Here is a 23,739-nt window from a genome sequence, read left to right on the forward strand (position 1 = left end):
ATACACCCAAACACACTATAAAAACCTCATTCATAACATCAAAGAAAGGGCAATCATCATTCATGTAAACATCTTTCTTAGAGTTATCCATTTTTGAAAAGTCATGAATAAACCTACAGATGTTCAGTAAGGCTCATAGTTCGAGTACAAATGTCATAAAACACCTATCAAGTACTGTATACAAGTTAAATACTCCGGGGTTAACTGTTAACACACGTGTAAGCTCACCCCAAGATTATTCTTTAGCACTTAGTTCTTCAGAACAGAGACACCCAGTAATTATGGGCTGAAGAATATTAAAACAGCAGAAGGCCCAGCAGAAACTGTTAAGTAATACACAATTTTAGTCTGGATCTTAGCTCAAGAGTTAAATTCAATACAGTTACAGTAGGAAAAGTTTTCTAGGAGGAAATCTGCAGAAAGGAGGGATGGGTCTGTTCATATAATATCACAAAGGGGACAAGCTGAGAGGTATGCCCTGAAGATGCGACTGGCCTTGCTATTGCAGTTATTTATGATAGCCATGTGTAATGCCGCATAAATACTTTCCCAAATAGCAGAAACGACCATTTGTAAAGATCATTTGTTGCATCTCCCCTTTAAAAACAAGTATCTACTTATTGGTAATCAATTACACTTGCATCTTACAAAAAGACATTCTTTTAAATTTGGTTTAGATCTTATTGGAACCTTTTTCTTTTAAATATTCATTCTACCATGAAAATATTTCATACAAACATCATTTTACATACAAATATGTTAAAACTTGTGAAGAGGGTCTTCCCACACTCGTGATTTTATGGCTTGAACATTTAATTGCTTAGAGGATTTTTGTATATATATATATTTCTCCTGGGGAAAACCAAAATAGGTACAGTAAAACTGGTAGAGAAAGAGGGCAGGAGCTTCAACTGCCTGAAGACAGAAGAGGGTCAAGAGGAGGGTCCATTCAACAGACAATGACCTTAGTGTTCAAAACCTTTGATCTGGGGCAAGTAAACATGCACTCAATCTTGCACCTTTTTTATAATAAAAAAAAAAATCCCTTATAAGACTGCTTATAAATGCTTTGTCCAAAAATATAGTTCTCATGTTTCCAGTTCCTCTCAGCATATGACAGCAATGTGTGAGTGAGGAAGAGGTGTCTAATGCAGCACCCCAGCATATAAGGAGACACTTCAGCGACATTGTTTTCAAAGCAATTGGGTTTTAACCCAATTGCTTGGAGGTGGATTCCTCAGGCACCCACAGCTCCAGCAACTCTGATGTACCTGAGGAAACCAAAGCAGCAGATAACCGGCTCTGTACAGCTTGTTACCTCATTGCAATGGCAGCATTTTCCAGAAACACTATCAAATTCAGTGAAAGGACAGAAATCACAGAGGGCTCTGGGACAGAAGTGACTCTGTACAGTTCCAGGTGCAACCAAAGTGGTGAGCACCGCTATTGACTGAAGGACAAGGGCAGCCAGTTGGGATGAAACAGAGAAGTGGCAATTCCCGCTACTCCTCAGTTTCTTATCCCAGATAGGCTATGTCAGCTATACTGCTCCTCCAGTGCCTGGCACAGGGTGAGAAATCCCCAATGGTGCTCTCACTTCCACACCAGCAACATCCTACAACAACCCAGGGAAGCAACCACAGCCACTGCCAACTGTGTGTGGCACAAAGCTTCGCATCTAGAAAGCCTAGATGAAGGAGAGGGCTGCCTCATCACCCCCAAAACACGTATCCTCACAGGGCCAAGCAACTGGTGAGCCTCACAAAGGTCTCAAAACCTGTATGAGTTGCCAGGAGCTGCACCTGGGCAAAACCATGGGCCATCCCAGCAGGAATCGTTGCAACTGTGGAAGAAGTCAAAAGCTATCACCACCATATGCACCTACTTACTTTGACTTTTTCGACAGTTAAGATTTACACGTTTTTATGTAAGGGGTTTTTTTAAATTACTACCAAAAAAGAAAAAAAAAAAAAAGCCTTTTCAGCTTTGTGAAGGAAAATCAGGTATTTTAGTAGCTCCCCAAAAGTAAAATTATAGCTTGAGACCCAGCCCAAAGCCTTCTTCTCTCTTACCCCGAGGAGTGACCCAGCAGCAGGCAGCTCTCAGCTGTAACTCCTCATGCTCTCTTGTCTCCAAGATTCAATGCTTCTCCAGAAAACTAAGCTTGTGTATTCCTGGTGACAAAACACAGTGCTGCCATGGCAGGAAGAGCCATGTAAGATTCTATTTATTTTATAAAAGAGACCACCATCAGCCTCTAATACTGGCTGATACAGGCTCCTTCTCATCAAAGAGCTCAGGAAACAATCCTCCCATCCCAGAGGAGCCGTGTGCAGCAATGCAGACCAAAGGCAGGCATTGGGAACTGATTCGTACCTGGCAAAAGCAGCAATTCCAGGTTCTCCTATGCCATTCTTTAGTCACAACAGGTACTCTGAGAGCCAGCTGCTCACGGCAGGCATCAGCTCTTCCAGTTTCTGTGCCAACAGGATAGGTCTTTGGCCAGACTCTGAGAAGTAGAGCTTCTTACTGCATATTCACCAGCAGTCAGCTGCATCCAACAGACTCAAACTGACTGATTTGCAAAACAGCTGCTTCCTCTGCTCCAAATCAAAACCATGTTTGGTGTGGGTCTCGTGTTACTACTGATAAACAGCTTTGCTAAGCCAACCTTGCTATCTAGTGAGCCCCAGAAGTTGAGCTGCAATACGTTGACCAAGTTAAGGCATTATATGGAGTTCTATAGCTAACCTGTGTTTGAACCTGTGGTTGCCAACGCACACCTCTCAAAAACCTCTGAAGGACACACTGAGCCCTTTGGCTACTCAGTGGTAAAAACCACCCCAACCATCTTCACTCTAATAAACCACAAAGAAAAAAGAAAACAAAGAAGAATTAAAAGGCTTGGTCCTGAATCAAGCCAAAGCAGCTTTATAATCACAACTTTTATAAAAGGTTGGTCACTGAAGAAGGGATCTATAGGAGGACCAATAGATTTCAACAGAGCAGAGAGAAAAAGGACAGTAAACAGAGACAATAGCCACAGTTGTGGCATACTACCAGGCTACAGGCATGAGCAAGAGAATCTGCTTGACTGCCACCAAGTTAACAGCTTTTGAGAACACACCGAGGAAATCTCAGTGCCTTTTTTCCCTAGAATTTCTCTATTTTAGGATGCAACTTTCAAACCTGATATGCAAAGGGCACCTATCTTGTATTTATCTCAAAAATCAGGCAATTCAAAGACCAATAAACCTATTAAAGCACAAGCAACTTCACGGGGAGATAGCAGAGGAATCAGAGACTGATCCAAGGAATGAAGCCCAAAGAGCTCTAGAGATCAGAACATTTTAAGCCTGATACTATAGAGGGCACAAAGAGGCCAGCAGTCCAAAGGAGGTTATCAACACTGTGGAAGGAGTTACCATCCATCCACAGCAGGATTCAGCCACATACCTTCCCCTCTCCTCTTCCCTGCACTTAAGCTTCAACTTTGCAAACTCCATGGTTCTGGCAGAATAATCCACAAGATGAACATAAAAGCTTTCTACCAGCCAGGCACGCTTCTCTGCAAACAGCTGAAAGAGCAATGATCTAAAATAGTGACCTGCAGGCAGGTAGGGAAAGATCAAGGCATGCATATTTCTTTCTGAGGTTCACTTGCTGAAGCTGTGCTGCCCACTGGCCTTTGACAACCCTCCCTCGACCATAAGGCTCAGTTCTGCCTCTGCAGAGTCAGCTGAGTCCCTGAGCTGTCACCTCTGCCAGCCACCTGCCTTGGATGAGAAGCAGAGCTGTGGCCTAAGTCTCCAGTGTGAGAAGATGGGTGATGTCAAAGCTCACATTCAGATCACTGCTGGAAGAGCGTCAAAAGCCCTGGGCCTACCTGCCTGCCAGCCAGCCAGCACATGCCGAGAGTAGCTTCTGTGCAAGCTTAAATGGTGAGGTGCTGGAAAAGGTTTGTGATCAGTCACAGGGACTAAACAGAGCCCCAGGTTAGAGAGGTTTTTCTTAATAACTCCTAACTTTGTACCAAAGCAAGGATTCTCAGACTGCACAAAACAGCAACCTCATCCTTCCACTTGAAGGTACCAACCCAACACATTCTCCATGTCTAGATCTCCAGACAGCCAGACACCTCTGACTGTTCAAGCAACCAACCAAAATGTGTTGCAATAGAAAGGTAGGTCTGATTTCCAAATCACTTATGTTACATATATACAAACTTCTTTAAACTACAAACATTTAAATAAAGTGTTGCAAATGCATTTGAGTTCTTCCTAAGCTGCTAAACCCAAAAGAGATCCTGGGAGACCAAGATGATACATTGTGTCTCTCCTATACAGCATTAGGCAAGACCAGTACAATATCTGAAAACAAATGCACAACGATTTCCCTACCCCTGAAAAAACCCAGAACACAGCCCTGAAGATGAATATTCACAAGCTCCCACTGTTGGCTGCAACAAAGCTACGGATTGACTGCTGCCTCTAAGTATGAGCAGTGAGTGAAGTTTTTACATTCATTGTTTGTCTTTCAAAAACAATCTTCTCATATAGTTTTTTTTAAATCTTATTTTGATATCTTGTACTATATTAATTTACTGTGTCTTAAACCAGCACTACAAAAAGACGGCTACAAGGCTATATTCTTTGTCAACTGAACACATATAAAAGATACAGCTCTCCTTAATCAAGTACTACAGCCTGCCCTCGGATACATCTCCTTCAAGAGAATTCACGCGAGATGCAAGCATCTCATCGCTAGGATTTTTGCCTTGAGAACTCGCAGCCTTAACAGGTGAAATACACAAACCAACCCTGGACACTAATGCAAGTAACGCGCTTGCCTTCCAGAACACACACTTCTGGAAGTCCCTCAAGAAGCAGATCCGTTCTCTTCTTTCAGAAAATCTTCATGCAAAGAACAGCTTCATAATCATAAATAAAATAAGCCAGCCATAAAGGCTAGATTAATATTAGGTTTGGACGTTGCTATACTATTTAGAGAGCCACAGAGACCAACACACAGCACTCTCACATACACACACAAGCCTTTCCACTAGTTAGAAAGGATTTTCTCCTGCAAAAGATTTGTAGAAAGAACAACGTTCAGACAAGAGGAAAGGGGAGTTAAAACCCAGCCTCCTATATGCTAATAAATAAACTGCTCTATTGCAAGATTCAGATCAAAGGTTTAAAAAGGCAAAATTATGCTACTATTAGAGAATATCAAAATATTACTGTTATCATCACAAGTGGCATATATGCAAAATGCAGTTGCACAATAATGCCTAGGCAGATAGAGAGCAACACTAAGTCTGCCGACTAAAAGTGAACGATATACCCATTTTAGTTTTCTGTCTAGTCTTTTGGCATCTTTGCATATGGTGCAAAAGCAGAAGCTACCAAAGAATATCACATCTCGTATAGAATATTAAATAATTTCTCCAGATAAGACTGGTGCAACACTAGCTAATTTTAAATCTGCTATGAGTAACACAGTCAAACCTAGTTAGTATGCAAGAAACTTATCTCTTAACACAGAATGCAAAGTTATGATGCAACAGCATGAACAATCCCTGGTTGTCCAGTTTTCAGTATAAAGGTAGTGCATAGATCCAAGTTTCTATTTCAGTTTGCTGAACAGAGAAGGAGCTCCCATTTCACTTTTTCTGGGCAGCCTGGAAAGCTTTCAGTTCCAGCTGGTACCACTCTGGTGCTTCTGGCCCATTCTGCCCAACGGGGTTGTGATCGTATCCATAAGCCACTGTCAATTCTTCATCCTTCTCCACAGCCCTGATGGTACGGATACACTTGATGGGCCCAAAACGAGGATGCACAAACCTAGGCAAAGAATCATAGAATGGTTTGGTTTGGAAAGGACCTTGAGATCATCTAGTTCCAACCCCCTGCCATGGGCAGGGACACCTCACATGACACCATATTGCCCGAGGCTCTGTCCAGCCTGGCCTTGAACACTGCCAGAGCATTTACCACTTCTCTGGGCAGCCTGTTCCAGTGCCTCTCCACCCTCACAGTAAGTAACTTCTTCCATTTAATAATAATAAATAATACATAATAAATATGTATTTATGTACCTGCTAGGGCATGTAGGTTTAGCTGTCCACCTACAGGCTCCCTTAGCCTCCTTTACAGTTTCAGAAGTCACAGTTCAGAGTAACATCACATAATCTGATATCATATAAGTAGATTGCTTTGAGTCAACCTTACAAAGGCTTCAGTAATAAGGGCAAAAATACTGATATATTAAAGCAGCTTTGCATAGCTCTATTATTTGAAGTTTTACACCAGTCCTGCCTGCAACATGGCTCTTTTGTAATAAATTAATGTTAATCACTTCCACATGCCTTAGGCTTGCAGAGAGAGGTAAACACCTGCATGAAAAATTGCTCATCTTAATTTCCTCAGTGCAGGTTAACTATCAAACTATCATAAAATACTTCTGTAAATCTTTTACATTGTCCCACAGCAAAAGGGACTGGCTTATTTGAGGAAGGAAAACTGTTTTCTCCACATGTATTTCCACAGGTCTGTTCATTTATACATTGGTATGAAAATATTTATACCCTTGAGCATATGTATACACCAATAGTTTCCTAGTGCACCAACTACAGAGCACCAAGATGCTTATTTTCCGAGTTTCAGACAGCACATTTGATGGCACTGGTCAAGCATCTGTAGTTCAGCAAATACAGTGCAGTCCTAGCCAAGCTAGGCTCTAGAAAGCTGTGCATTTTAGAGTCTAAAGGCAGCTCCTACGGAGCTTAATGACAAAATAAATACAGCTGCAAACTTCAAGATGCTCCATGGTGAAAGTCGCAAGAGACATCAAACACCTGCAATGCCAGACAGTTTCTAACTCAGATCCGGCGAACATGAACTCCTTCAGTGCCCAGACCTGTTACTCACAGCCCCACCGGCTGCTCCTTGTTCAGCTGCCCAGAAACACCCTGTGAGCCCAGATCGCCGGGCTGCAGCTTGCGCTCTGAAATACAGAATTTACTTACGGGTCATAGATGCAGTTAGGAGTGAAAGAATGGTTGGCCTTATGCCCCAGCGAGGCACAGTACTTGGCAGCGTGGTTGTAGGGCTCCGGCACGTCTATGACTGTTTCATCATCCAGGGATATTGTATTTCCATTGAGGGACCAGTCTCTGCTGTCTACCTAGTTTGCAAGGCAAAAATCCAGTGTGTGGAGGAAACAACTTTGCCAGCAGTTTGAAAGCAAACATTCGAATACATGCAACTCACGGTCTTCTTGTGTGTAAGTCATTAAAAAATCCCCCACAATCATGACTTGTTATTATATATACACACATAGGTGAACATGCACTTTCTTTCAATTAAACTTCATCATATTAAATCTTAAGGGTGTGAGGAGGGGGTGGGGTGTAAAATCCTACTACAAGATGATGATTTCAGAAGGAGCAATGAAAATTCAGACTGACTTTTTTCTCTCCTTTACCTCCTGGTGTGTAATTCGCACTCCGTTGTAAAAGGACATAACTGTACTGGCTTCTGCTGCTATTTTGGAAAATAATCCTTCTCCAGCACTGGAAATGAGAGAGACATCAACGTACACTCTACAAGGGGAAAAGAGCACAGAATTAATGACTGGCTACAGTTTTAGTTTTCAGTAGGTATTATCACACCACTAGTGGCATTAAGACTAATATATTCAATATATAATAATAAAACTAATGATAATTCAAACCTCCAAATCTCCTTCTCTTTCCTTTCTTCTGTATGTTTCTGTTTTGGCCAAATGGAGATTTGGTGGGAAGTGGGGGCTGACTTTATTTATTAGTTTGAAATTTATTTTTTTTTCAAGTGCCAATCTACTCTCACTCCTGATGGCTTTCCTTCATGCCTTCAGCTCAGGAACGCTTTCAGTAACACACCAGAAGCCCAGAGGTCCCCACTAAGATGAGGTTGCTGGTGTGTACATGTACACATGAGCAAGAGTTTTCAAGGTGAAACCCTAGATCTTCAAGCACTTGATGCAAATGTATGTCAGCATTTTACTAATCACTTATTTAGATATTTCAGAGCATCAGCAAAGAACTACAAGTGTATCTACAGAGCAAGGCCTCTTGAAAGTCTAGGTAAAAAGTGGAATAGCCACAGAAGAGGCATCACCGACTATGATGGGACAGTTGCTGAGGAATGCATTTTGACATTACAGGGCTGTCACAAACAGCATCTCACTTTCCTCCAGCTGGATGATTTACTCTTGCCATTCTGCTACATCTGTAGGGAGGGGAGAAAACTTTGTACAACACATGCCACCCAAGCGAGACACACCAAATTCAGCATGCTGCAACCCATAGCTACCTAAACATCTAGGAAATAGAGAACAATGCAGATTTTCTCTGAGAATGTTGTAGATGTGGGCTATTAGTGGAGTCCAGGACTTGGCGGAACATGTCTTTGGAATGCTAAGAAATTATCTGAGCTTCATCTCTTAAAAAATATTGCAATTTTCCTGTGTGAATCAGGAAGAAATTCAATCAAGTCAAACGCTGACTGACATGCAGAAAGGGGCTACATTTCACAAACCCTTACACACTTTTTTAGATTTTAAATGAGAAAAGGTTTGCAAAATTAGTCCTAAAGATGTAACAGCAAAGAAATATGGACAGTATTTAAAGAGGGGAGTAGAAAAAGAAGCCTACCTCTCTGACTCATAAGGATCAGGAAGAAGTGCATTTGTAGAAATGCAGGATGAAGTAGATTTGTCAAAACTGTATACTGGACCTAAAAAAAACAAACCAGAAATCAACAAAGGAAATAAACTAATTGGTAGTACAGAAAGTACAGTAACCCTTAACTTAATCAAGACATTCAAAAATTAAGTTTTAATGATTGCAAGAAATAAATGTAATGTTTAAAAAAAAAGGCATTAAACAGAACTGCACCTGTGCAAGGGCTTCAGTGAGATACTGTTTCTGATTATTTTTCCCCTTAAAACACTAGAGTAGCATTTATCACAAAAGGTTTATACATACGTTCTTCAAACTACCAACTTGTGAAGGAGGACTGGACTGTCTTCCAAAACTGACCCTCCCAGAGTCTCCAATTAAAACCAAAAAGCAACATTTAAAAGGTGTCTTCAATAACACATTAATGACAAAAAACTTTAGACTATTTAAAATGAGAAATATATTTTCTAGTTCAAATCCTGAAGATACTTCAGACAGAAGATAATGTTCAGTAATCACAAAGTACACTTGCTACAGTCATTTATTTCCTGGCATTAATAAGCAACTCAGTGGTACAGCTCTAATTATATCCTTACATCCCTCTCCAATCAACTGCCAGAGGACTATTTGGGAGATAGGTTAAGATGCAGATGGAAATAAGATGAGGAAAATAACCCCAAAAGAATATTACAAAGTTTGATAAAAGGCCATTGCCCCTGGTGTCCAAGATCTGTTCTGGCTGGAGGCAGCTTCCTCCATAGCGTAACCAAACCCTATTTGCAAAGCACAGCTGTATCCTCTCAGAAGTCTTAAGTTAAATTTTGACTTGCTGTCAGAACTGATTTTAAAAAAAATAGTCACATGCATTTGTTTCTCAACACCTTTTCACTGAGTTTTATGTTCTTATTTCATATCAAGTGAGACAATCATTGCTGACAAAACAGGAAATGTGTTAGCCTGGTCCCTGTTTATTACTCATGGCCCTGTCCACAACTTAACCCACTCACCTCCAAGATATCACATACACCTCAGAGCAACAGAACCACTCCAAACCAGCACTGTCCTGGGGAAGGAGCACTGGCACCACTCCAACCATTTCATAGCCACTTTCTATCACCAGGACTAGAAAGACTGAAGGGTGCAGGTGAATCAGACTGTTACACAACTGAATCTAATTCACTAACTCAAATCCCTGTGTCCTTTCAGCCATATAATACAGATGCCAGAGCGTTCACAGTGCCAACACTCACTTGCACAAACCCAACTGACAGAGCTACAACCAAACCACAGCCTCCCTCTCCACTTGTAGTTATTTTACTAACAAAACAAAGCCTGTAGCTGTGCCAGCATTACCATGGTTAAGCAGGTTTTCCTGCTGGCACAGATGGCAGTGGCATGTGTGACAAGCAGGACTGCACCCATGAGCATGCGAGAGAAGGGTTATGAAAAGCAGGTCAGCAGCACCACCACATGGGTGCTTCCCAGAGCAAAGGGATCACTCCATGCACCTTTCTGTCCAACTTGATAATTTAGGAAAAAGGGCTTCTCACTAATAGACTTACTATCTCATCGCAGCCACCCTTCAAAGTCTCTAATGGGAACATGACAGAAACCAAGCTGTTTGCAGCAAGCTGTTTGCCCTCTGGTAGCGAGAATACAGGTTTCTGTGTTAGCTGAACTTACTGCCTGGTACTACTTCAAACTGAGGTTTCCCATCCTCTAGAGATGTCAGAGTTGCCAGTTTTGCTTCTATCATTTCTCCATCTATGAACCTTCCAGAATAAGCAGTCTTTCCATCAGGGTACACATAGGCTATTTTCTCTCCAGTCATCTCCCCTTCTTCATTCACTTCTCCCACAAGGCTGCCTCCATCCTGAAAGCATGGGCAAGAAAGAAAAGGCAGAGCATGTAGTTATACTTTACTATCTTCAGTAGACGGAAAAGATTTTTTCCCAACCTTTTAAAGCAGCAATCTAAGCTAGAGGAAGTTCAGAAGTAAGATCATGAAAATGAATCAGAAACAGACACATGAAGAAGGTGGGTAAAGTCACCCCAGTCAGGATAAAATTGACAAAAGAAATGCACAATGTTTTCTACATTGTCTGAAATAGGTAAAAACCAAAGTCTTTCCTGCCATGTGATGCAAATACTGAGTCCCAATTGGCAACATTTTCATGTGAACAGTCAGTGAACTAAGGCCCAAAGCCACATACAAACTTTGAGTTTTCTTAGTATGATCCTGTACTGTAGGAAAGAAAAACAAACTAAACCACTGCCTTGCTCACTGCTAATTCATAGTACATCAAAAGGCTTGAGCCTGCTTAAAAACAAATAAAAAGACTTGCTGGATGACTGAAGAGTTTCTCTGTCCCAGCATCCTCCCACTGTATCAGCTGAGAACAACTGTTTGCTGAATGCCATCATCAACAACAAAAGCAACACTTTTCCTCTCTAAGGTTTACACATTTCAGCCCTAGGCTTTGCCATCTGTGATATGCCTGCAACTCCAGTCAGGTCTATTTACAGAACTGCAGAATGAGATGCATAGATTAGCACAGGTCTAATGACTTCAGGTGTTTATTTCAGTAAGGACAAGGAAACATATTCAAATAATGCCCTTGAGCAAAACCAGCAGGTGTGATGTGGAAACAGACTGATTTAGATCAAGATCACTGCACACAGACTTCATTTCAGAGTGGCACCATTTTGTTCATCTCCAAGGATGAAAGAGATTAAAACTATACTATACTAAACTAAACTAAACTATACTATAGTAAAGAACAGTGAACCTTAAGTTTGGGTAAAAATTTGTGCACATAGCATTACGCAAAGAGCCATGCATAAACAATTGCTTCCATGGCAAGAAGTGTTTTGAAACACCTTGTATTCTTCAGTCTGGCAAGATGATAATGACTAACCTCTAACTAAGTACATTTCCAGAAGGTACAGCAACACTTTGTCAGCTGGAAGATGAAACAGAAGACACATACCTGAAGGGTCAGTTGTGTGTATTTTATACAGTAGTACTGAAAATGTGCCACTTGTCTGGCAGCATACACCAAGCATTTGTTGATTCTAACACATGCTTAATGGCAATAGTGAAAAACATTAAATAAAATGAACAGCCACTGGTGAGCACTTGAAATGAGTCTGCAACTGAAGTATGTGCAATACGGGTTTTGACTAACAGCTTAATTTAATTACATGCAGATGTTTCTCCCTCCTCAGCACAAGGTAAAGATTGAAAAATTCAACTCTGGAGTGCAGCACAAGGCTGAATAGAAAATAATTTTATTTTTTTTAATTTAAATAGCCCCCCCCAAAGCCCAGCACAACCATTATTGCCCTAATTAGCATGGGTACAAAAACACATGAAAAATTTCTGCAGCGTTGTCCAGAGGAATATCCAAGTGTTTACCAAAACACAGAAACATTAAACTCTGGCTTGCTTAGTGTGCAAACCACTTGTCCACACTCGAGTCAGAGGCACAGCTCTCACACCAGTTACCAGTTGTTGGGCAAAGCCAGACTTCACAACATATCCTGCAGAAACAGCGTCCCCTCCTAGTTAAGTAAGAGCAGCAAGTTACAACAGTTTGCATGGCTTCCATGCTCCTCACCTGCAGTCAGCAAAACAAAGTGCACAATCACCAACCCAGCCTTCCCAAGAATATACACAAACATACTTCTAAGGGGCTGGGATCCCTGGAAGATGGAAATAGTGAAGGCATCTCACAGCCTTGTCGAGTCCTGTCTACTGGGACACTGAAAAGCTTTAACTGTATGTTGGAATATCCAAAATTGGATCTTCCACCCAGACTTTTGTGGGCTGACTTTTGCATAGTTGGGTCATGGTGGACATTTGTTTCAGCTGGGGAGAAGAGAAAGACACATAATAGACACATAATACTCTGCAATAAAGAGAGCAGGTGGTCAGGCTTACTGGGTAATAAATCCAACAAACTCCATGTCGAATGTTGTCTTTATACTGCCCTTTGAATATGAGCCGCCCATCACTGTCATACTCTTGGGCTGGTCCATTCAGCTCTCCATCCACGTATGTGCCATGAAGGACCACTCCGTCCTCATAAGTGTAGATTCCTTGGCCTTGCAGGGCATCATCAACATAGTACCCTTCCAGGGTGCTGGAAAAGAGAGAAAGAGAAGAGCAGTGGAAGAGTATTCACCTAAGAGGTGAACCCAAAGCCTCAACATGAGGCACAGCCCAACCCAAGCTCTTTGCCTGTTATTCTGCATATTACTGGTACAGAGAGGCATGAAAATCAGGTCCTAGGAGGAGGTAACTGTTCATACCTGGTTTGCTATTGCTGGGTACCTACAACACCCAGGTTCAGCAGCAGCTGCCAGGGCTCTCTCACTGGAACACCATTTCCAGCGTTTCTCCTCTGTGCCCCCCAGCCATCATTATTCTGATTTCTCTCTGAAAGTCTGATGTGTTTGCTAGTTTCAACCAAATTTGAGGAGCAGAAGGGGAATGAGAATAGGAAAGTAAACCTCACTTCTCTGGAAAGCCAGGATGAAAAACAGAAGCTTGCTTCTGCAGAACTCCAAAGGCAGAAAACAAATTACACTGTCATTTCACCAGGGTGCGCTGCACGGACACAGACTTATTCATCTAAATCGCATTGTCCAGCTCTTTTTATAGGCTGGGGAAACAAATTACAGCAGCAAATGGATGCTCATGGCCAAGGAAGAAATTCTCGCTCAAGCAGGCTACTCTCACGTTAGTAAGTTCTACCTCCTACATTTGGATCTTTACTGACATCTCTCTGGTGAGATGAAATTTAATAACCACAGAGGTGGACCACAACAGAGCACAAACTGCAACCTGCTACGAGCTCAGTTAGCTCCCTAGCAATACAGCTAGCAACAATCTGTACCAGATTTGCTAAAAGCACTGTCATTTTTCAAGTATTTCTATTAAAATGGAACACAGCCTGTCAAACAGAACTAGTGCTGCACCTGGATTTGAACAAAGGAACATTTCACTTCAGTTTTGTCTTGCAAACCCTGTAGAAGCAGCACAATGATATCTTACAATCCGCTTTGCTTCCTTTCTTAAAGAGTGCTGAGAGAAACTACAAAGAAGTAAAGTATAACTGTAAAAGAGGATCTACTCAGTTATTTCTTTCTCAGGCTAGAATTAGCATAAAGAAATATAAGCTGTTTAGCTTTCACCCTAGCACATTTAGCTAAGAGCCAGCTGCAGTACACACACCTTCACTCCATCATTCTTTTTCTACATCTAAGGTATAAGCCCAAACAGTGTCTTGGAGCACACAAAAATCTGTTTTGAGAGGTTTCGTAAAACATGTACAGTCAAGAGCTGCAGAAAGCATGCTTCCTCAGAAGTAACTTTATGGTTTCTAAAGTGTCACACACTGTTTTTACATAACTTTGGCAGGCTGGCTGAGGTTTCCATGAGAAAAGACACTAAGGTAAAAGCCTCAATGCAAACCAGATGCAGAGCAGGAAGCGGCAGGAAAGCTGTTTTACTTTTCAGCTGGATGAATTTCTTGACCCAGGCTGCTACAGAGCTGCACAGACAGCTACAGCACCACACAGCACAGGGAAGGAGCTGAGCAGGTGAGGGAACCACCAGAAATCTGTGCACTTCCTCAACTATAAATGACACCACTTTCTCTTCTAGTTTATCACAGATCACCAGATTTGAATTTTGTTGTAGCTGGCAACACACACACAGTCTACATGCAGGATTACTCTTTAAAAGAAGCAGCCACCCCCAGTTTATGTAATGAAACAGACCAAAAAAAGCCTTGTCCTGTTAACTTCAACTAATACCATTAAAGGTAACAAGTTGCTGAATTACAACAGTGCTTCAGCCCTCGGAAAAGTATCTTTTCTTTTACTGTACCTCAGATTTCTAGGCTTTGGTTCTTTGTATTAAGCTCCAAACAATGTCCAAAAGATCCTTGTACTCTCATATAACGTAATGAAATCTAAAGAAAGACATCTAAAGAAAGAATGCCATGTCTTACAACCTTGCCTGAAAGCTCAGATAGTCTAATACTTTAACACTTCTCACAGTTTTTGAGTTACTTGCACACTGCTCCCCCTTCTCTCTCTCTCCTTTCAAGCTCTCAAGGTATGATATCTGCAGACAGACACAATACTTGCAGCTAAGACCTGACTGGCACAAGGAGGAATAAATAGCTTCTCTGTCTTGCGTAAACAAAATCTTGTTAATACAGACCCTGAGCTAGCCTATATTTCTCCAGTTTGTTTCTCAGATTATCATACTCATTATAATGTGAAATTTGACTTCAGTAAAACTTTCAGGCGTACTGTCTTCCCATTATCCACCAGGCCTGGTGGGAATCCAGGATATCCATTACCTGAAAGATAAACTAGTTATAAGCGGCAGAGTAGGGGGAGAGAATACTTACAGAAATATCCTTCCAGGCATTAAGTTACATTGACAGACTCTAACCCATTCATCCCTCACTCCCTTATCTCCCACCTTTCCCTTTATATGGGAACATGGAAAACTTTTTCTTAAAAATAACACTGTTCTCTGTGTTCTGGGAGATTCCAGTTTACAAGAGCCTCCGGTTAAGGGAGAGCAGCAGCTACAGCTCTGTGCCAAACACGGCTCTCATGCTCGCAGTTATTGCGCAAAGTGTTTTGTAAGTGCACTTCGGCAAGCGTTAACACCAATGAGAGCTCTAGTGCACAATCCAGAACAGGGAGTGTGCCAAAGGTGAAACCTCTCTCTGAAGGGATATGTTGGGTTTTGTTGCATTTTTGAAGGGGGAGGAAAAAATAAGTGATATTTCATTCCAGGTTTCCACTCCCTCAAATAATCAACAGGAAAGGGGCAGCTATTCCAGTAAAGGGAAGAGTTTTCACTGAGACAAAAAAAGCAGCCAGGCAGCCAATCCTATTTCCCAACACCCAGAAAACGAGAATGCTTATGCTGCTGCCAGTCCAGTGTCTGACAGGACTCAGCTACTCCCAAATAACAGACCTACTGCAGTTCAGCTGTCAGCCTTTACAAGCAGTCTGTGAGGGAGACATTCAGTAATACTGAAACCAGCTACTGCAAGGGAGAGATGTTTTGAGAAATTCCAAGGATTCATTTCTCCATAAACACTTAGCCTTGCCCATGGCACAGCTAATGGAAACAGCACATTCTGCTTTGTGCCAGGTCGTTCTTCCAGCAGCACGTCACAACACCTGAATCATCCACATCAGAGAGCAACTTACTCCTGCTAGCTGGACATAGCTGGGGAAATCACAGCATCTTTAATAACTACTTACTGCTTAGCTAAGGCTGCTTTAGCTAAATTTAAATAAGCTTAGGGCAGTTTATAAAAATACCCCATTACCCAAAACCACATTACAGACTATTTTTGTGTATTTTCATCCTGCTAGCTCCCGAAGCCGTACAGTAGCCAACTGTTCCATTTTTTAAGGGTTATGAAAATAAAGAGGGAAAAAAAAAAAAAAAAAAGAAGAACTGGCAACACTGAGGAAGTACAGAAAAGGCTCGGCAGCAATCTGAGTTTTCCCACAGAGCACTGCCTGTACCCTGGATTACATGGAGGAGCAGCCCTACAAACAAAATAGTGGGTCAGTTTCTCTGACTGTACAACCAACAACTGCTCTGCTGAGATCATCAACAAGCACAGAAGCATTATGTACATGTGTCCATAGAGACGCTGACTGCCAGCTTGAAAAAAAAAAGCCCATTTTAGAGAGGTCAGCTGCTGGGCAGTACTGATTTTCAGTTACTCACAGAAGATTTAATAAGCCTGTTACCACAACAGTGGGGATTTTTCTTCATCTAAGCTTGGAGGCCTGGTCAGTTTCTGCATAACTGAGTAAATATCTTTGACATGAAAAAGCACCCCAATCTACAGAATGAAGCAATCGCAAAGGCAAGTACAGACAAGGAGCTGACTCATTGAGACAGCACAATAACTCTGCTCCTGCTCAGAAGTTCTCAGAGCAGGAGGAGAGTAGACCCGGCATGACTGTCAGTTTAAGGGCTGCTATTCATAGTGCCACCGACAGCTGCAAAACCATCACAAATTGTATCATTTTATACATCTGCTGCTGCTCCTTTGGAGGAAGTTCTGAGCAACTGCAGAGAGAAACCCTGCAGTTGGGGGGAGATGTATAAGGCGTTCATAACGATGAAGCCCTAAGAAAACACATCCATAGGCAATTTCTAGCCCAATTTCACTGTCACAATTCCCAGCAAAGAGAGGGAAAATTATAGGCGCTTTTTTTGAAAATAAATCAGGCCACAAGCAACTTGCAGATGATTAGGTAGAGGTGGGTACAAACCCGTGCTTAACTCAGTCCTTTAAGCACTAAACAATTCCCCCGCCCAAGCAGAATATAAGCCTCTGTCAAGGCCCTATGTCTGTGTGCAAGATTTGGTAGAGGGAGATCCCAGTCCAGTTGCAGTCTCTGTATAAGGCTGTAAGACAAAAACAATTCCACCTGCAGTTATGGAGCTGAACTTTGCAGTCCAAGTCCTTGTCAGCATGGTTTCTAATAGCTCTGACCACCTCCCAAGTTCTTACAGTCTAATTGGTTCATAACTCTATAGCACTAAAAGAGCTCACACTGATGCATTCTCCCACCAGGAAACAACTTCAGGCATCGCTTTACATACAAAGCCCCCAAGCCCACATAGGTATGGCTTACAGCAGCAGCAGACAAAACTTTCCAGCTACAGCTTTTAATGAGAAAGCTTATCCAGAAAGTCAGCAGCATATAATCAATGTAGACTAGTTTTGTATCACTGCAAGCAGGAGGCAGAATATAGAAGAAAAAATGAAGAGTCAGTGTCTACCTTCCATCAAAAAAGAAGAACTTGCCACGGCCATTCTTTTCTCCATGCACAAAGTTTCCTTCAAACCTGTCTGTCGATGAATAAGTCACTGTACAGAATCCATGTGGCAACCCATCATCATCTAGATGCCCTGAAATAAAATCCAGACAAAGAACAAAAGAACACATTAAACGTTATATAAAACTACAAACCTCTTCTGATTATGTGGACTCTTGAAATGCAGTAGCTCCCCAGTACAAAACAGTAATGTGCAGCTAAACATTTCTATTAGGAACACGGATCAGAGATTCAGTATAGCTGAAGTCTGTACTTGTGTAATACATTTTGCTTGAAAAATAAGAAGGATCAGAATAAAATAAAAGGGATGAGAGACAGGAGAGGGAAGAGAAGAATAAGCAGCAAGACATGTTTCTAAAAAATACAAGGTTCACACTGTTCTAACTTGCGTTAATCTAAGTCCTCAAAAATATAGTAATTCTTTATCTGAAACACGTATATCCTGGTGAGAACAGAATAGATTTAGACTTCAATCCACTGAGTAAGGAAAGGTATGTTTTTTCTCTTTTGATAAATACATGTCTTACAACATGGGTATGACACCTCATAGCCATATCCACGGGAATTTAAAGAAATAAAAGCATGTAATATCTATAATACTATGCCCTTGTAACGCCAGCCAACTTGCCATCTTGTATTTTAAATGCTGCTCTCCAGTGCCTTTCTGATGTGTTCACATTATATCCCCTCATCCCATTCCCCTTCCTAGCCCTATCAGTTTTCCCCATTACAGCTGTTGCACACAGAGAAAGCAGAATGGAAACACCCTAGATCCTCATCTGCACAGGTCTCTATTTTACAGAATACAACTGGCCAACTCTGATTAAGTTAAAGCATAATAAGGCTCCTACTGCATCTCTATTTGCCTCTTCAAAGCCAAAAGAAAAGGAAATAAGAGTGTTTTAAACAACTGCTATTGTCTGGTTAACCTGTGTGAACTTTGAGTCCTTAGCACCGCATTAACAGAACATTTCTCTGACTGCAGAATGAAGATGCTCAAGCTCAGCAGGGCTGCTCTCAGCACAGTGATACACCAGGTGCAGGTGTAACAGGCTCCCATTGTGACATTTTAGCAGGTATAAATTTTGCATGAAAACTGATGAATAACTAAGAGCTAGTGTATATTTATGTTCTTCCACGTTTCTAAATAAAAATCAGCCTTTCATCCCGAGTCTCTGGGTGAGGCATACAAACCCTATCAGAGATGAGAGGCATCACACACATCCACTTCTGCAGGCTCCGGTTCAAGCTCTTCCCTGACCAAATTCACCCTAAACTGAAAAAGTTCATAAAGAAAGGCAGAAATGAACTCCAGTGTGTGTGGGAGCAATTCCAGTCCAGGCTGATGCAGGCACCAAGAGACACTTCAGTATTATCAAACCTCAAGCCCTATGCCCAGGAAGAAAACAAGCTGTGCAGACAACAGTGGGAAAAGCCAGACACCCATGTGGCTCTAGAAGTCCGTCTACTCCTGCCCTGACTGCAACAGGTTCACAGCATTCTGGAGGGACAACGGTATCTAGATAGCAAACACGTGCCCACATCTTCTCACATCACCATGAGCTACTGTTTCCTTGTGATGCTTCACAGCCCCTCAGGGACATCACAGACAGGGCATGATCAGGATGTGGGGCAGCATCTGGTTAAGTCCTTTCCTATGAGGCACATGACCTGCCCTAGCTTTTCATACCAGAATGACTGACAGAAGAATGCCACCACACAGCACAGGATACTGTCAAGATAGATTTCCAAGCTCTTGCCTATCTCAAAGTAAACTTTCATTAAAAAAGAAAAGAAAAAGACACAAAGAGAGGAAGTAAAAAAAAAAAAAAAGCCAAGTGAATGTTCCCCAAAGTAACCAAGTAAGGGCCATGCAGGTTTATTACCTATCTCCTGCACTTGTTACATTGAGTATGTACACCCAGAAGGGAGGTGTACAGCAGAATATAATGCTAAGAAACCTGAATTAATCCAAGATCCCTTCCTCCACCCTTCTCATGTGTGCTGCCAAAGGTGTCACACCTTCTCTGGCACTTGCCTAGCACCGTCTGCAAGTAACACTAGTCAATCCTTCCCTTTACAGTTCCTGTGCTGGTCTGGGGGCTGACCTCATGCCCCACCAGCATGGCAGAGCTGACCTGCCCCTCTTGGGGTAGCAATCCACCTTGCTTCCATCTCACAAAACAGCACTCTGCTCTTAAACTCAGTTCCCAGTGAACGTTATATTGAAAACAGTCAAAAGTTTAAAAAGTTAATAAAACCAGTCAGACACTGCTTACTGTCCAAAACATCACAGAAGTTAAGAGAATAGACAGGGAGAGCAAAAGTGCGTGTGTGTGTGCGGGGGGGGGGGGGGGGGGGGAGCTATATCACTAAAGGCTTTTAATAACTTTGAAGATGAACCCTTTACAAGAGAACAGGGGCAGCACGCTGCCCCTTCCAAAAAGAAGGCCGACTTCATTTCCCCTCCCATTCAGTCGGGACACCCCTTCTTGCAGAAGGGAAAAGTTTTAGCAGTTATATCAATTTAACAAAAAGGTCAGTGAAATTTCTAATTTGGACACCTCCTTTAGGACAAAGCCAACTATGTCAACATCTACAGTTTTAATTAAAGGCTTCAATTTTATTGGTACGGGAAGGGCAAAACAAACCCTGAACAATACAGTATCAGTTTTCCCCTCACTAGAGGAGCAGAACTTTACAAAACATTTGGATTAAAAGAAATATACTGACAGTATTGGTAAATTATCCTATTAAAAACAAACAAATGAAAACAACAACCAAGAAAAAAAGCCCCTTGCAACTTTGTTCTCTGGTTGTTGGCTTATTGAGTTTTGTCAAGGTTTTGCTGGAATGCAAAGCCCAACACAAAAGCTGCCATGCTTACACACAGCACGCATGTCAGGGCTTTTGCATGGCAGGATACAGACTATCCCAGAGATTTAAACGGTCAGCTTTGATCTGATGGCCTCTATACAGAATCTTAATCTCAGTCATAGTACAAAGAATCCAATTCTTCTAATATGTGAGAGATTGTCTCCTAGTGAAAAAAAATATCCCTCACCCCAACAAAACGAGACAGTCTGTCAGTCAATGGAGGGGCAGGAGGAAGGCAATTTCAAGTTTAATTACATAGAAGCAACTTTTACTATATGGATGAGGCCTCAGGCTCTAATTCTGTTTCAGAAGAAGTCAATGGAAAAAAAGCCCTCATTATTTCAGTGGGAGTGCAGCAGAGTGTTCAGCTTCCCTTTGTTGCCTCTCTCCTCCATTTGTGAAAACAAACCCCAAATGTCTAAACATATTTTAAAGTTATTGTAAAATCCCACTTTTGTTACTTCTCTAAGAGTCTCTCAAGAGCTCATCTTAAACTCAGACCATGAGCTTTTCAAGAAAAGGAATTACACTAATGGCAGCTAGTTCACAATGCAGCATGATGGGGCCACTTATCAGAACCCAAAGATAAAAGCCCTTTACTGTCAGTACTATTACTACTTAGCAGAAGACAGTATGCATCATCAACAAAAGATTCTGGCCACAAAGATGCAAGATTGGTATTTCAGGAATAATAACAATAAAACAACCTCCCCCCCTACAGAAGAAAACTCCAAACATGCTGATTTCTTTCCTATTTCCAACTTCCTCTTGGTGAGTGGAAAAATACCCAACCATCCTGTTCACCCTAAAACAGCACCCTGCTTCTGTGTCACTCAGAACAGGTCCTTTCATACACACTGATGGATAACATGTTTTAAAAACTCATTTCCTTAGCCTGCAGAAATGCTGCATAAATCCACAAAATGGCAGAATGCTTTACCTGTGATAAGAGGATCAAAATTAAGACTGTCCAAGATACAACTGTAATCCACAGATCTACAGAGTAGAGAGGAAGGGGAGGAGAAAAGACACATCTATAAGGGTGCAGGGCACACCCTATCCAAAGTACCCGTCATTTGAAGGATCTCACTCCCCTCACAACCGTTTTACACAACAAGGCTTCTCTTTGGCTCTGTTACCACATTCCTAGACAATAAATCCAGATCCTAGCAGCAGCTGCTTAGCTCACATCTGCTGTTAGACTAAGCTGCCGTGCCTGATGTCTTCTTTGGAGAAATGTGCTTTGAGGCCTAATCCTCCTGCCACAAGATACAAACAGCCACTACCAAACAACGAGAATTACCAGCATCTCATTACAGGCAAATCCTTACTTTGGGTGCTCAACCCCAACTGAAAATCCAGGACTGCTCTTTCCAGCAGGACCGCGTGTGCCCTGCAACGAACCTTTGAGAGCAGGTGCCTTCAGGTACAGCTGGCACACACTTTGTCCCAGGGCTACAGGAGGAGACCCATCCCTCGCTCCTAGGTGCAGCACGGGAGGAGCTGCAACCCTGGGTACCAAGGTTTCCATTAGGAGTGCCTTCCAGAGGCATGTGCCTCTCTTAAAACTCTTCAAGGGTTGGTCCTTCACTCATGGAAGGTTAGCACTTACAAAAGGGAGTGTATACTGCTTGTGAGCCTGCTCACTCCAATACGGGTGACTCAACTCCCAGCTCTGCTGCCCATGAATATGACCACAGCTGCTTTCTCCCGTTGCTTTTTGTTTTCCCTTTCCACAAAGGTGACTGTCACGCCTCATCCCCAGCGCACTCACCAAGGTCGGCTTTACCCTGACACACCAACGGCCCCTGGGGGAGGCAGGAAGGGCTCCCCTACCACAAGCCTCCCCACCACCGCTCCTGAGGACGCGGCTCCCCCGGGCAGCGCCCGCAGCCCGCACGGCCACTCGGGGCCGGCTCCTGGCTCGGCAGGGACGAAGCAGCACGACTGCGGTACAAGCCCCAGGGGCAGCGCGGGGGGAACGGCGCGGCCGATCGGGCACCGGCTGCGGAGTGCACGTGGGCCCAGCACGGACGGCTACAACCCATTTCGAAATAATCTTTAATTGTTTCGGGTTTTTCCCCATGCGGCGCGGATCAAACGCCACCACCGGCTGCCGGAGCCGCACGCCGGGCACCAGTGAAGCCAAAGCAGCAGCCCGGTACCGGCGCCATACGCGGCGCTGCCCCTCACCGCGCACGTGTCCCGGTGTGACCGGCGGCAGCGCGGCCGTTGCATAAGCCCGCTGATGTCATGCGCTGCCGCCGGCCCCAGGCGCCCCCATCCCTCACCCGGTACTGCCCGGCGCTCACTGAGCCGCCTCCCTCCCCGTTCCCACGCCCGCCGGTGCCGGCGGCCGCCCCCGCGCAGCTCCCCCGGGGCAGGTACCTTCCACGGTCTCCTCCAGCGTCTCCTCGTCGCTGTCCATGGCGGCTGCGAACGACGGCAGCGACAGCGGCAGCGGGGACGGGCGCAGCCGCGGTAACCGGGACGGGCGCGCGCGCACCGCCCCGCCTCTCCCCCCGCCCGCCCCGCCCCTGCCCTGCCCCTGAGGGCGGGGCCGCCCCGTAGCCCCGCCCCACTCCGGGCAGGGCTGAGGCGCGCCGTGAGGGCGGGTATGGCCGAGCGGCGGGGCACGGGGGGCTCGAGGTGGAGGCTCCCCCGCCTCGCAGCAAAATGGCGGCGGGTAAGGAGCCGCCTCAGAGCCACCGCCAGTGGGAGCGGCGCTGGGAGCCATTCCTTCCCCCTCCCCCGGCACACGGTGCTGAAGCGAGGGCACGAGGAAGTGGTTAAACTCCTGCTGAGGAAGGTCCCTAACGCGGCACAAAGCAGCGCAGGCGGCAGGAAAATACCCACCCAGGGTACTGCGTGTTGGACAGGGCTAGCAGCACCCTCGGCCTCCGGCTGCTCCAAACCTGGGTTTCCTCAGTTCACCTCATGAAGTAAACCTCCCTAGGGACTCCTAACAACCAACACGCCGCCACTTCTCCCTCCCCACACCAAGAACCGCTGTTGCTGGCTGCTCGTGACAGGCACTGAGGGATTTAACTGCCAAAACACACAGGCTGTTGGGTTTCAGCGCTGCAGGGAGGGTGACAACCCCCAGCAGTGGGTGCAGTTTGTGAGCCAGGGCACCCGAAGATGGTGCTGTGCCACCACACACCTCAGCGCACTGTAGAGACCTCACTCTCCACCGCAGCTTGGCAACACACAAGGAATCACCTTAAAGGAC

The 23,739-nt window shown here is 43.7% G+C and overlaps 1 protein-coding gene across 4 annotated transcripts; it reads right to left on the bottom strand.

Moving 5' to 3' along the window:
• Positions 1–2,727: 2,727 nt before the first annotated feature.
• On the bottom strand, positions 2,728–23,146 carry SETD7 (SET domain containing 7, histone lysine methyltransferase). Of its 4 annotated transcripts, XM_065687480.1 has the most exons (8): positions 22,896–23,139; positions 17,574–17,703; positions 12,669–12,870; positions 10,409–10,598; positions 8,699–8,780; positions 7,489–7,606; positions 7,031–7,188; positions 2,728–5,846 (listed from the first exon to the last, which is right to left on the bottom strand). In XM_065687480.1, exons 1-8 carry the CDS (start codon positions 22,933–22,935, stop codon positions 5,666–5,668), a joined length of 1,101 nt encoding a protein of 366 aa, XP_065543552.1. In that variant the 5' UTR covers positions 22,936–23,139; the 3' UTR covers positions 2,728–5,665. The 4 variants fall into 4 exon arrangements, 3 of the variants coding, with proteins under 3 accessions (XP_065543552.1, XP_065543560.1, XP_065543566.1); XM_065687488.1 differs by lacking the exons at positions 17,574–17,703; positions 22,896–23,139 and adding an exon at positions 15,154–15,285; XM_065687494.1 differs by lacking the exon at positions 2,728–5,846 and having other exon boundaries at positions 7,101–7,188; positions 7,472–7,606; positions 22,896–23,144.
• Positions 23,147–23,739: the final 593 nt, after the last annotated feature.

This window comes from Lathamus discolor, chromosome 1 (genome assembly GCF_037157495.1).
Source record: "Lathamus discolor isolate bLatDis1 chromosome 1, bLatDis1.hap1, whole genome shotgun sequence".
Taxonomy (NCBI): Eukaryota; Metazoa; Chordata; class Aves; order Psittaciformes; family Psittacidae; genus Lathamus; species Lathamus discolor.

What these genes read in the sequence shown, in the direction of transcription:
- SETD7 (XM_065687480.1), bottom strand. Translation starts at nt 22,935, where the DNA reads ATGGACAGCGACGAGGAGACGCTGGAGGAGACCGTGGAAG. An exon ending in GCTGGAGGAGACCGTGGAAG is followed by an intron (nt 17,704 to 22,895) that starts GTACCTGCCCCG and finishes ATTTTATTTCAG; the next exon opens with GGCATCTAGATGATGATGGG. An exon ending in GTTTGAAGTAGTACCAGGCA is followed by an intron (nt 8,781 to 10,408) that starts GTAAGTTCAGCT and finishes TGTTTTTTTTAG; the next exon opens with GTCCAGTATACAGTTTTGAC.